General features: G+C 39.4%; 1 protein-coding gene and 1 non-coding gene across 3 annotated transcripts in view; one reads left to right on the top strand and one right to left on the bottom strand.

The window, feature by feature from the left end:
- LOC122572485 overlaps positions 1–12,350 on the top strand; it is a 67,683-nt gene that overhangs the window by 4,179 nt on the left and 51,154 nt on the right. For both annotated transcript variants that reach the window (XR_006318465.1, XM_043737467.1), the window contains exons 2-3: positions 4,517–4,613; positions 4,700–4,865. Coding sequence is in view for 1 of the 2 variants with exons in the window: in XM_043737467.1 (XP_043593402.1) it covers positions 4,517–4,613; positions 4,700–4,865 (263 nt within the window). In the remaining variant the exon portion in view is untranslated. The remainder of the gene's footprint in view (positions 1–4,516; positions 4,614–4,699; positions 4,866–12,350) is intronic.
- Trnal-uaa lies at positions 1,590–1,672 on the bottom strand. The gene has a single exon. It is a non-coding gene; the product is annotated as a tRNA-Leu (tRNA).

The raw sequence follows: 12,350 nt of genomic DNA on the forward strand, positions 1-12,350 counted from the left end.
TGAACCTGTTTTTCAATTTCTTCCTGTCTCGCTTTCACGCTTCGACGTGTTGCAATCGAATTATCGTGACACCGGTTGGGTCGAACGAGCGAGGAACGAACAACGAACCCTCGATACTCCTCGAAGCATCGATAAGAATATAACTGGTAACTCAAATTACATAATGCAAAGTGGTCGTCGATCGATGAACGTGGTTACACGAAGAAAGATGGAAGAAAGGAAGTTCGGAACGAGTCAGAAGGGCAACAGGAAAAAAATAATGCGAAGTACCCCGATTCGCGAACACCTACCCAAACTGCTCCATTCCTCCCTGTCGTTCATCCCCTTTTTTTTCATGGCAGACCCTTTATACGTCGACCACAGTATCGACAGGAACGGCACCCCTCAGCTAAGGGGTGGATCTTCGAAGCTGCTGCATTGTGCAACGTTCGCGCAAGGGTTGCTTGAAATACGCGGGTCTGATTTTTTTCCTTTCTTTTTCAACGCGATCACCGTCCTCTCCCTCTCCCTCTCTTCCTCTCTTCCCGGTGATCCTGCAATCGTGCAAGTAACGAAGAAAGTCGAGATATTCGTGTGGTAACGTGAGAATGACAGCAGATGCGGTGGAATGAAATTACAAGTGTGCCGGGTTCATCGTGCCCCGGCAAGTACACAGGAGTTGTGCTTTTTTAGCGAAATTGTTGTGACAAGCATTTCACCGGGCGACTCTTGGCGCTTGCTTTCTTCTCGATGCCGGCACACGGCATCCCCTTTTTGAATAGGGTGGTCTCATGACACTTTTACGGTGTCAAGTCCTGGTCTTCTGGGAACAGGGCTGGCCCTGCTGTTCGGTAATCCGATTTAATCGGCTCTTTTTCCTTCCCGGTACGACCATTCGTATGAAACTGTTGGCGAAACTTGGAAACGTCGATAAAACGTTTGACAAGCCTCTACGATTTACGAAAGGGGATGAGCATGTTCGTAAGGTCTCTGAACGTTTCGTCGAATACGAATTATGCACGTGAAACAAACGATACGATCGTGGAAACGTTGGCAAGTCGTTGGGTTCGCTAAGAAACCCGTACGGTTATGTAAATACACGGAGACGAAAATGGTTGGTACGCGACTCGGTGTAACAGGATTAACGGACTAAAGTTGCTCGCGCATAGTTCGTTGCCTTATCTCAGCTTCCCTAATTGTCTATGACTATTCATCAAGTCATTTATACTCGGCTCAATTATCGCTGCCATCAGTTACGAGACTCGAGTCACTTCGAATCCGGCTTCGGCGAAAGCTCCGACCATTTATCTTTACGCGGAGATACCCCGTAATTGCAAATCAGCTTCTAGCCCGTCAATTAATGATTTGTTAGCAAAACCATTTCTCTTCTTATTTAAACACGATTTTCTCGTTAAGGAAATATTTCAGATTTTTATTCCGTGTCCGAGAAATTGGATATGCAATTTATGAGACATATTTATATGTATATGTATTCATTAAATATGAAAATTCTTTAAATAAATCGATTAATTAATTAGAGTTGCTATACGGATGATGAATACGTTTAATTAGTGTTGGTATATATGATGAAATAAAAAACAAAAAATATTTGCTAAGTGTGGGGTTCGAACCCACGCTCCCAGAGGGAACCAGAACTTAAGTCTGGCGCCTTAGACCGCTCGGCCAACCTAGCATTGTTGAAATCTGGTAGTGTTATATAGGTATACATGCTACCTATCAGTTACTATTAGTTTATAATTTACACTAAATGACAACATATTATATGTGACAAATGCGTATTCTATAATTTAAAATGAAATTTAATTTTAACCTATGTTATGGAAATACAAATATTTCTAAAGAAAACATACAGTTTAATCTAGCATGATAAATGATGTTAAAAAAATTATTTGGCACCTATGATCTAATGGTTTTTTAAATTCTTATTTAAATTCAACGCCGTACTCCTTGATTGATGCAAATTTATCAATTTACAGAACAATAGATTAATTTACCGTGAAGCGGTAACGAACTTTCCTTTCTTGAGAATTGTAGAAAAATTACGGAAGTTGTAAAAGGCGAAGGGGGATTTGAATAATACAACCATTATTCACCCTCGTTGTTTTCAATGTTGACTAATGATCGACTTAAGAAAATAGCGCGCACTCGTGAAACTCGATTGCGTTCAGATACGAACGTTCTCTCTTTCCCTCTCCCTCCTCCCCTCTCTCACTATTATACAAGAGCGTACGTTGCGCTTTTATGCACGTCTCCCTTGGGGAACGCGATTGAAATAATTATGATTCAAGACACTTACCGAAACGGTGGATATACTTGGCTCGTTTCAACTTGGTCCGATATAATCGTCTACATTCTCACGTGAGAAAGTCCAACGACCTGTTTCCATTAGTCGCTTTAACACTTAATACAGTGGTCTGCGGATTTATACGCGTATCATCCACGGTGTTTCACTGATATAACAGTAAGGAATTGTGTACACAATACGATTGTGTGATGCATGGTCGATAAGTCAGTGTATCACATACACATATACGTTGGCGTCGTAATAAAACCGAATCGTACTGTCTGGACTATATTTCGTGTCGTAAAAAAACGGTAACTTCCCTGAAAGTAGTCGTGTATCGTTCTATTCGTTGTTAGTATATTTACAAACGGGGTTAGGTTTGATGTCGTGGTTGATGTTGGGATCGCGTGCCACCACTGTCGTACCAGTCTGCACCTATCCCGTCGTTAAAGCATACTTCGCCATGTCATTAACGTAATCACTCTCCGTCACTTTGAGAACTCAACGGAATACTCGATATTTTAAGTAGTCAAAACTTTTCATTTCACTTCCGACGTGATTGCTCGTGAATTCCACTCGTGTTCGTGTTAAAGAAGATACGATAAATCGTTTCACGGTCTCAGACACAAATGCACCATGCGGTTGGAGACGCCTAGTGATGGGATCTGAAACACTTCGAATTACATACATATGTACTTCGAAACTGTATATGTACATAATTATGTCTGTATGCATATGGCGAAAAATTTGAATCACTTTGAAAATTATACGAAGTTTAAAAGTCTTGAAAGTCCTGAAAGCTTTGATAGGTTTGAAATAAAATAAAATAAAATAGAACCGCGCAAAATTTTTAAGAAAATGAGCACTATTCATGTATATCACTTATTGAATAACGAAATCGTATTTAAAGTTAATATAGTATTGTATATAATGTAATATATTATATACAGCTTAGAGTAATTATATAAAAGTAATTATATTTAAAGTTAAATATGTTAATACGTAAATGATAGTACTGCTTTTATTATTTATTTAGTAACAATATGTAACTGATGTGAAATTAGGATGTTCGTTACTAGAGACGCCTATGAACGTTTGAAAAATGCGTGAAACCGAAGAGACACAATATAACATTGTACATTCAGTAAAACGCCAAGCTCCTTAGAGGTCGTGAAACAGGAGAGTGATTAGTTGAAACACGAATTTCTACAAAAACACATGTGTTTTCGAATGTAAACACGACGCCACTGAAACACAGCTGCTGAATAGATTCCTGTCGTCCGAATTTAGGTTAACATATGCCAAACTTGACTTCTTCAAAGAATTTGGAACCCACGCAGCGGGTTAGCCTAAAGATATGTATTCTGAAATCACTTGCATTTATATAACTGACATTAGAATTTCGATAATTTACACAGAATTCGATTGCGTTTCGTGCGATATAAAATAGTTTATATAGACATCTGTACGTATAAGGAAAGCAATTAACCGTGAAACACTTGTGAAATAAATCGATGGCCAATAAATATTAATTGATTAATTATAATTGATCAAACATCGTCTAAATCCCAAAAAGTTCAACTCAAAGGATCGAGTTGGTTTTTTATTAGAAGGCATTGACCGAGTTCCTAATGCTTTTCTTTGAAAGCGAAGGTTTACGTGAGCTACAGAAATGAATTTCGTGTCGCGGTCGATGCGCGAGATGTTTTTCTACGAAAACGTAATTGACAGGTTAGGTTATCGAGAAATAATCATAGCATAAGAAACCACAAACCTTGGTAAGTGAAGGAAGGGCTTTGTATGCTAAGATTGATAAAGAATTTTGTTTGTAAATACTGATTACATATAAGTATCAACGACACGCGATCGTCCTCAACCTACTGGGTTATCGCGAGAAAGGAACAGCGTACCGTTGTGTGATATTTTTTATCCATCTTGATTTTTACGCTATCAAGCTTCGTAAACATTTTTTATCCGTGACGGTATCTTTAAAAATACGCAGTAAAACCTATTCGTTATCGGGATATTATGATATACGATTGACTTTTTTTTTACATTGCTGCGTGAAGTTTAAAAATGCGAATAGGAATACAGTATGCTCAACCTAACGATCGATCAAAAATTAATAGTGTCATGGCGTCGTAACGGTCAAAGTTGGTATTATTGTAAAGCATTTGATTCGCTGCTGTACCTTTTAAATTTCGAATTAGCTTTGTTCTGGTGGCTTTTCAGCGTTCGCAGGCTGCAGTGGAAGATGTAAAGCGTGTACGGTTGAAAGTACGATGGGATTTCCGCTTTCTAGAAAATGCAGACGGAGTTCCACAATGATGTACGTATGTAGTCCTTTGACTCTGTGTACGGTTATAGAGAAAAATTAGCTTTTTGAAATAATCCACGTGTGTTATTGGCTAGTAGGGGTCGTTTCATGTTCACCGCTCATTGTTTTCGTCGTACCACGAGGGACTGCTTTTATGTCAATACTTCAAAGTGCTATAACCTACGTGGGGGTATCATACGAGGCAAAAGTTACGTGAACCAGACTCGCACCATCTTCATTATCATCTTCAGGTGTCTCCGTATGGTAACGTACAATTTACGTATGCCAAAGGGCATCTTTGTATTTAAGACTTCTTTAAGAGCATGCACGAGTCAGTTTCCTTGTTATATGCACAGATACACAGTCTGCTCTTTGCACTTCTTATTACACATATTTAATGAATTAAATACAGTAAAGTAAACTTAAAAGACAAGTGAATAATTTACATGCGAAAACTAGATTTTATTAAAGATTCATTCAAACTGCTTATATCTAATCTTTACAACGTTCTCCCAATTTTTTAATATATTTCAGAGTATGTAATAAATGAAAGATAACAAAAATGTTCTGAAATTTAATAGAAAGGACGTCGAACTTCCATTTTATTTTTTATCTGGTCTGTGTATCTCTGCTTTTCATTACAATGTACAATACCGAGAAAAGCGGAACTTTGTGATGTATACGCGTACCGAACTACGCATTGGTGGAGAAGAGCACTGTCGATTGCATCCGCCGACAGGAACACTAATCACGGGACTCGCTGTCTTTTAAGATTATTAAAATCGTCAAAGCTTCAACGTCCTCAAAGGGTTAATTACCCTACGGGATATTTATGGCTGGGTTGCTCTCTTCCCTCGCTCGCCAGGGAGCAGAGGCTATTAAAGAAGGAGCACGCGGACAGAGAAGAGGTAGACTGCGAACTGCCGCGGAAAAGAGCCTTTCTCTTCGTGTGTCATTGTCAGGGCTTGTAGATAGATTGCTCAGACGGTAATTGATTTCCTGTGCCGTGTCGAATAATTGAACGCTCGATGTTATACAGTTTTACTTAAAAGAAAATAATATTTGATTTATGTCTATCATTCGCGTTCAACGAATTCTTCAAAACGTTCCAATGTAATTTGGAATTTACAAGCACTAGACTGTCTTTTGTATTTTCCAAGTTGAAAATCACTTCCTGGATTCTAGTTAAAATATACATGATCTTTCAAAGTAGCTAAATTTCACATGACAAATAAAATGTTTCGTATTTGAAGTTCATTGATGAAGTAGCGTTTAATAGTATGTAATGACACATGTAATTTCAATCATATTTCATTGAAATAATATCTTTAACAAAAAAAAGAAGAGAAATAAATTCTTCATAGAAAGAATGCAATCATTAAATTTCAACATACAATAACTTATATTGCAATTAATTGTTTTTGTTCTTGTACTTCACTGAAAGAAGAGGAAAGAAAAGAAGGAAAGAGGTAACGATATTGACTCGATACTCTTGATAAACTGGTATGCAATGGACCAGGATGCAAGGAGGCGTAATATATAGAAATAGATGCAAAATGTAATGTTGTAACGATATCTCCAACGTATATATTCTGTAGGAAGCGTACTTAGACGAAGTACTTACTCGCAATCGCTTTAAGAGCAAGGACACGCCAACTATGAAAGGTGTTAAGAGGAACCGTGAACAGGCCAGCTGCGATAATGCACTCGTATAAACGACCGTATGCTTCATGCGGATTAACGCTCGAAGAAAAAGGTTCGCTTGCCGATGGGCACCATCGTTACATTTTAAAAGAGTGCTGTCGTGCTGTTATGCGGCCGGTGATATGATTCGTTTGCATTAAACATTTATACGTGTTCGTATCCGTAAATCGCGAAAAAATAACGGAATACTAAATGCACGAGATTTCAGCTACCAACGAACGATTTTAGTTGTCCGGGAAGAATGTCGTGTATCGTTCTTGGAATGTCGTGATGGGTTCATATCGTTTCTTGAAAAGACTTTTAAGAAATTGACTGACTAACGTGGTTGCTTTTAGTACATTACTTACGATTTCATGCGTGTAATTTTTATGAATTTTATTAATCCAATGCAAGATTCGCATTTAATGCTTAAATGTGCTTTAGTGATTTTATGTTTCTTTCGCTTTTCTTCTTTAAATTTCCATTGCGTATTGTTATATTGCATATTTGTCTATTACTTCTATCTATTTGCTTTCCAAAATACGTGATAAAAATTTCGATCACGCAACTATTTTTCTTCGTTCAGATGGCATCTTGTATATTAATTTATGCGCTCTCTGGTTAATCGATTCTTGGTTTAATTTCACAGTAGAGCAAGTTATACGATCTCGAGCGACGACATTAACGAGACGACGAATTGTCTCCTATTCTGTAGACGCGTTTCAGTATGTTTAATGCGCCACTAACTTCGGAATGACGTGAATTACACGGGTGACGTTCGTCTGTACAGGATCGTTCACAACGGAATCTAATTTTCGCGTAAAAAGAGAATAACGAAAACAGACGTATGTATTTAAAATCTGAATTTGAAAATACGAAATCCAAATTCGAATGTGAAAATTCAAAATCTGAATTTGAACTTAGGAGTATAATAATGAAAATACTGCGGATGCAACAGATTTCTCGAATCAATAAACAATCTGAATTTAAAAATATAAAAATTGAAATACAACAAATATGTGGGATTTCGAAATTGATAAATAAACTGGCTTTCTTTTAGATATCGAAGCGTATAAATTAAAATACAATGGACATCAGTTTCCAACTGAATAAGCAAACCGAACGTATAACAACATGGCATCAACATTTGCAATGGAAAGTATCGTCGATGACTAACAATATCACCGATAAATTTGTAGCAGCGTACAAATATCTTAACGACACGTATTGCTAAATTATACTTGTATACCTTCCCATTTGCCGAAAAGATTAAAAAACACTCTTTTCTTATCAAGCGCCTCAATTTGCAGCAACCTGTAAGCGCATATTCAAAGCTGCCATTTCCAAGAAAGGTTTCCCTTATCGCAGCGAGCAAGAGATGCCGGTCGACATAACGTTTGGAACCCTCGTCCATCGTACTAAACGTTCCTAAATGAATCGTTAATCGTTAACGGCGTGGCGTTACGACTCTCAGGCTCGCTTATAAACCGGAAATTCGTTGGTCGAATGACCAACTGTCCAAATCGTTCGGCAGCGAAGCTCTTCCGGTCAATAAAGTCAGGCCTCGTTTATTGCTAAAAGAGACCTAGCAGGTTCTGGTTGTTTCTGACCCATCATTAAAGCGTACGTTAAGCGCACTGTTTTTTCATTTCGTTAAATCGTTCCGACCTCTGCCCCCTCGACGTCGGTTCTCTCGCTTCTCTATATGTAATCGTTTCTGGTTCCCGGTTCCACCGAGCGAGACTCGTAGGATCGTCGAAAGGTTGTAAACGGTCGCTCATCCAATACGGAATGTCGACTACGAACGGAATAGCCCGGATTCCTGACTTTATTAAGCCTTCGGTTTATGCGGGACATTTTGAACGTTGACCCACGTGTAGCATCGGAAACAAAGCCTACGCGGCTCGGAGAAACTACGAGTTCGACTTGGATTTTCATGAGGAGCATAAAAGCGTACGCGGGTTTGACCCGCGATGATAAAAACGATTACACTCGAGCAAACGGCCGGCTCATTTAATCGCCGTAGTTAACGCGTCTCACGGTATGGTTTCACGGATGAAATTCGCCGTGACAGACTAACGTTTGTCGGTTAATTCTTCTTTTTTTTTCTTGCGTTTGCATATGGTGGAAAGAAGAAAGATAAAATTAGAAAATTACGCTGAAACCGCAAAGCGTGACAATTCGATTCATTTGTACGCTTGTGCAACGAAGAAGGGACTTTAATGCTATTTATGAGACACAGAAGTCTCTCGTAGATTTATGGTATTCTATATTGTACATGATATTTTATGGAATAACGGACAATATGAGTATATTGTGCGACAGGTTTATAGGTTTATTAGCTCTTTCATACGGCAGAAGAAAATTCTAACTTGGTTTTTGCGTCTCCGAACCCCTTGGCTTTTTTGCGCCCTTTCGGCTATCCAGTGGATGCAAGCACATTTAACCCGGTCGCGCCCCAAATAATCGTAAAATTTGATAATTAAATTTAATCGCACCTCTTTAATGGCCCTTCGTCGTTGCCATTGTGTTCGTCCACACAGCGTTTACTGCGATGCTCGATTACACGAAGCTTTGAAACATATGCTTTATATACCTCGTCTTCGAACGATGATACGCCATTACGTTTCTGACACGTCATTAACTTCGTTAGTGCTTACGACGTAAGCCGTTGGAGCAACGTGAACTCGCCTAAATCGAAACCGTTGCTTCGCCGCGATAAAAATTCTCGTAATCGTAACGTTGGAATATATCTGTTTTCTTCTTTATTTCGTAGCGAATTGAACTCTAAGGTAAGGTCTCAACTAACATCTCTTAAAATAGAAGCTATCAGGAACGCAGTTCCTAGTGTACGTTATTAATGTATCATATTATAGTCGGTATTCCATTAGACGGTGTCGGTCGTTGATACAGCGGCAACGTATATTTTCCATGGTATTGGTCATTCGTCTTGAAACACGCGGTCATCGCGCAAGTTGTCGCGACTCAAAGCAGGTTTCGATTAACCGACGCGACGTCTCGTTGATTCTCGCGAAAAATACGATTGAAATTGCATGTTCGTTTCTTGCATGCTGTTTCACCATGGTTAGCTGCTTTTTTATGCGGGAAATGAAAGCAGCGTGAAAGGGGATATCCGTTTAAAGCTTGTTGGCAGAAACGAGAAAAGTAAAAGAAAGAGAATAAGCGAGGGAGAAAAAGAAGGGGAAAAGAAACGATACGTCCGGAACGCAATTTGTACTGTGTCATACAGTCAGGGGTCGTTGTATTAACAACGCGACAGAAAACTTATCGCAACGCTTAAAAGCACTAGCCTGAGTATTAAGCGTCGCGATACTACTCGAGCAATCTTGTCTTGCTAAATGCTAGAGTGCACGTAATTCCATGGAAGATATTGGATAACCCTCGAGTGCATCGTCGACCGTAAACGGGCACCGGGAGGGTTAACTACGTGGAATATATCTTTATCGTCGGTGAAAACGTGCGTATCACGGTGATAGTTCATTTTCGACGTGGAAGAGTGCTTCATCGGGGATCGCCAATTAAAACGTCGTACTGCCAACAATGCCGTAGAATGGAGCCCGCAATTCCGCGCTTCATCGACGTGGGTTTTTGATGGCGGAGACCGCGCCCGCCGTCGAACCTCTGCAACACAACGGGTCCAGGATCACCGTGTGTATATACGCGTGCACACCGATATGGAAACGCAGCGTGTACCAGCCTGACGCGGCGTGTGGTTGTAAGAGTCGGTACAATGGAGCAGAAAACAAGAGACGGTCGGGACTTCAAAGTGCCGGATGTTATGGAGTGAGAACGCTACTGGATCCGGCACAGTCTGATAATCATCTCTACCAAATACTTTGTAATCGTTAATTACGGCGCAGCATCGACGACGCTTTGGGCAAAAGATCAGTCACTCGGTGGTGCGCAGGGGTGGTAGGCAACGAAAGAATGAAGGGTTTTATAGTCTTTTATATCGTAAAGAACGGCACAGATATATGTATATTTCAAGTCCTCTGTAGGCTTCAGATTCGGGTCCTTTTGAGTCGAGCAACCCCTTATTCAGCACTTCGCCTTCTTTAACCGACGGGTATTACCGATTATTTCTCGTGAGTCTACTTTCCCTCTGAATGCACGTTTTCCATTGCGCGCTTCTTAATAAGGTGCGCTTTGTATCAAGGGCTCGGAGGCAGCGACTTTTACGCCGGCGATAGGAAAGTTAAATATGTTCAGTTTTGTAAGCGGCGTGATACATTTTTTCCGTTTCAACCATCTTGCGCTTCATTTATTAATTTTGAAGTTTCCGAAATTTGCTTTAGCGAATTATAACGAGGCAATGGGAGAAACAGGGCAAGTTATTCAAAGTTATATTTCAACTAAAAGCGCAACTTTCGAATCAGATTTGACGAATGTTTCTTCGAAATGAGATGGATTATAAAAGCGGTCTGTCACGACTGCGAAACATCCCGTTCATTTTAAACGCATAAATCTTCGTTCGAGCAAAAGATGGTAGTGATTCAAAAGGAAATAGTCGAATTTATCGTGGATGTTTAAATCGTTGGAGCTGTCAAGTCGCGGCAGTGCACGGTACGTCAAGTTGCGAGCCAGGATCAAATGAGGCGTCGGAAGATTTCGCGAAAATTTCTCTCGAACCCCAGCCATGAAGAAAACTGTTCCTTTTTTTCCTGCCGAAGGGGCGTAACGCTCGGGTAAATGAAGCGCACTGGAAAAGGAATCGCCGGAGGAGAGAAAGGCTCTGCTAAATATTCGAATGCTCGAGTGCATTCAAAGTGGTGCTTAGGCTCGGTACGCGGCTATCATTCTCCGCTATATTTTAAATCTTTCTATGCGTGCATTGTCTTTTATCACACGTATATTTCAAGCCATTTCTTTGACGTATATGTATCTCCGTGTAAAATGCGAGAAATAAGCATCGTAAGTACATTTCATTCTCCTTTCTGGTAGAACGAATCGTTTCATTAAGTTGACTGATTTAATTACCACTTATCAAACGCGCAACATTTATTACGATGATGTAAAGCGTGAATAATTATACCCTGGTTCTCTGAATGTTACGAGGTTTGTGCGTATGAAGTGTAATTTTTTAATTGCCTGTAGTTTCTTCGATGTGTCGTACAGTTGATCGGAGTGATTTATTTCTACGTGGTTTTATCAATCAATTTCACAGCTTCATTTTGCATATCTCTAAGAATTATTGTAGTATCGTGGATAAGGGGCCTGGGGGGCGCGTAATTATAAACGCGCGAATTATAAAGAAGCGGTTGCGGAGTGTGTGCGTGCTGAGGCTAAGACAAAAGACATGAGGCTAAAACAAAAGACATGAGGCTAAGACAAAAGACAAGGGGTTCCTAAGGGACGATAAACGAATTAACAGCATTGTGAGTTGAGAAGTCAGAGAGTGCGAATTGCGTTGTCGAGATAGTGTTGCCAGCGTTGTTGAGAGAGTGCGGTCCGCGTGAGAAAGAGAGCGTTAGATCCGTAGTAATGAGAGTTGTTAATTAACTATCTAGTTGTCTTAATTATAATACGTTATTGCGATTAGTTCACGTTAAACAACCATCGCTTCCTGTTTGATTAACATCTGATTAATCCATTTATTGTAAATAAACTAATTGTGGTAAAGATCCTAAATTATTATACAGCTTTAGAGTTAAACAATTCCTCTAATATACATCCGACGTTATATACAAAAATCACACAAGCGTTTTGATTATTTATAACGGATATGTTCGTTATAATTCTTTTAACGTTGAATATACGCGATTTATAACAAATTTCGTCTCCTTCGATGCTTTTAATGTTTAAAGGTAGAACAAAATTTAATAGATCGCATTGGATCATTAGATTCTAATTTCCAGTAGACGATACTTTATATGCACCTATCTGGTATGTCTTTAATTTCATCGGTAGAGCTTTCCTTGGAAAAATTCCAATGCACGTAACACGATTCGGTAGAAGAAAACAAACTCCTCAGTAATCTTTATGTTTTCTTGTTTGCCTTCCATCTCGGTTATTACTTACCAGCAAGGATAATTATTATGAGTCGGC

The sequence above is a fragment of the Bombus pyrosoma genome, linkage group LG2, assembly GCF_014825855.1.
Source record: "Bombus pyrosoma isolate SC7728 linkage group LG2, ASM1482585v1, whole genome shotgun sequence".
NCBI lineage: Eukaryota > Metazoa > Arthropoda > Insecta > Hymenoptera > Apidae > Bombus > Bombus pyrosoma.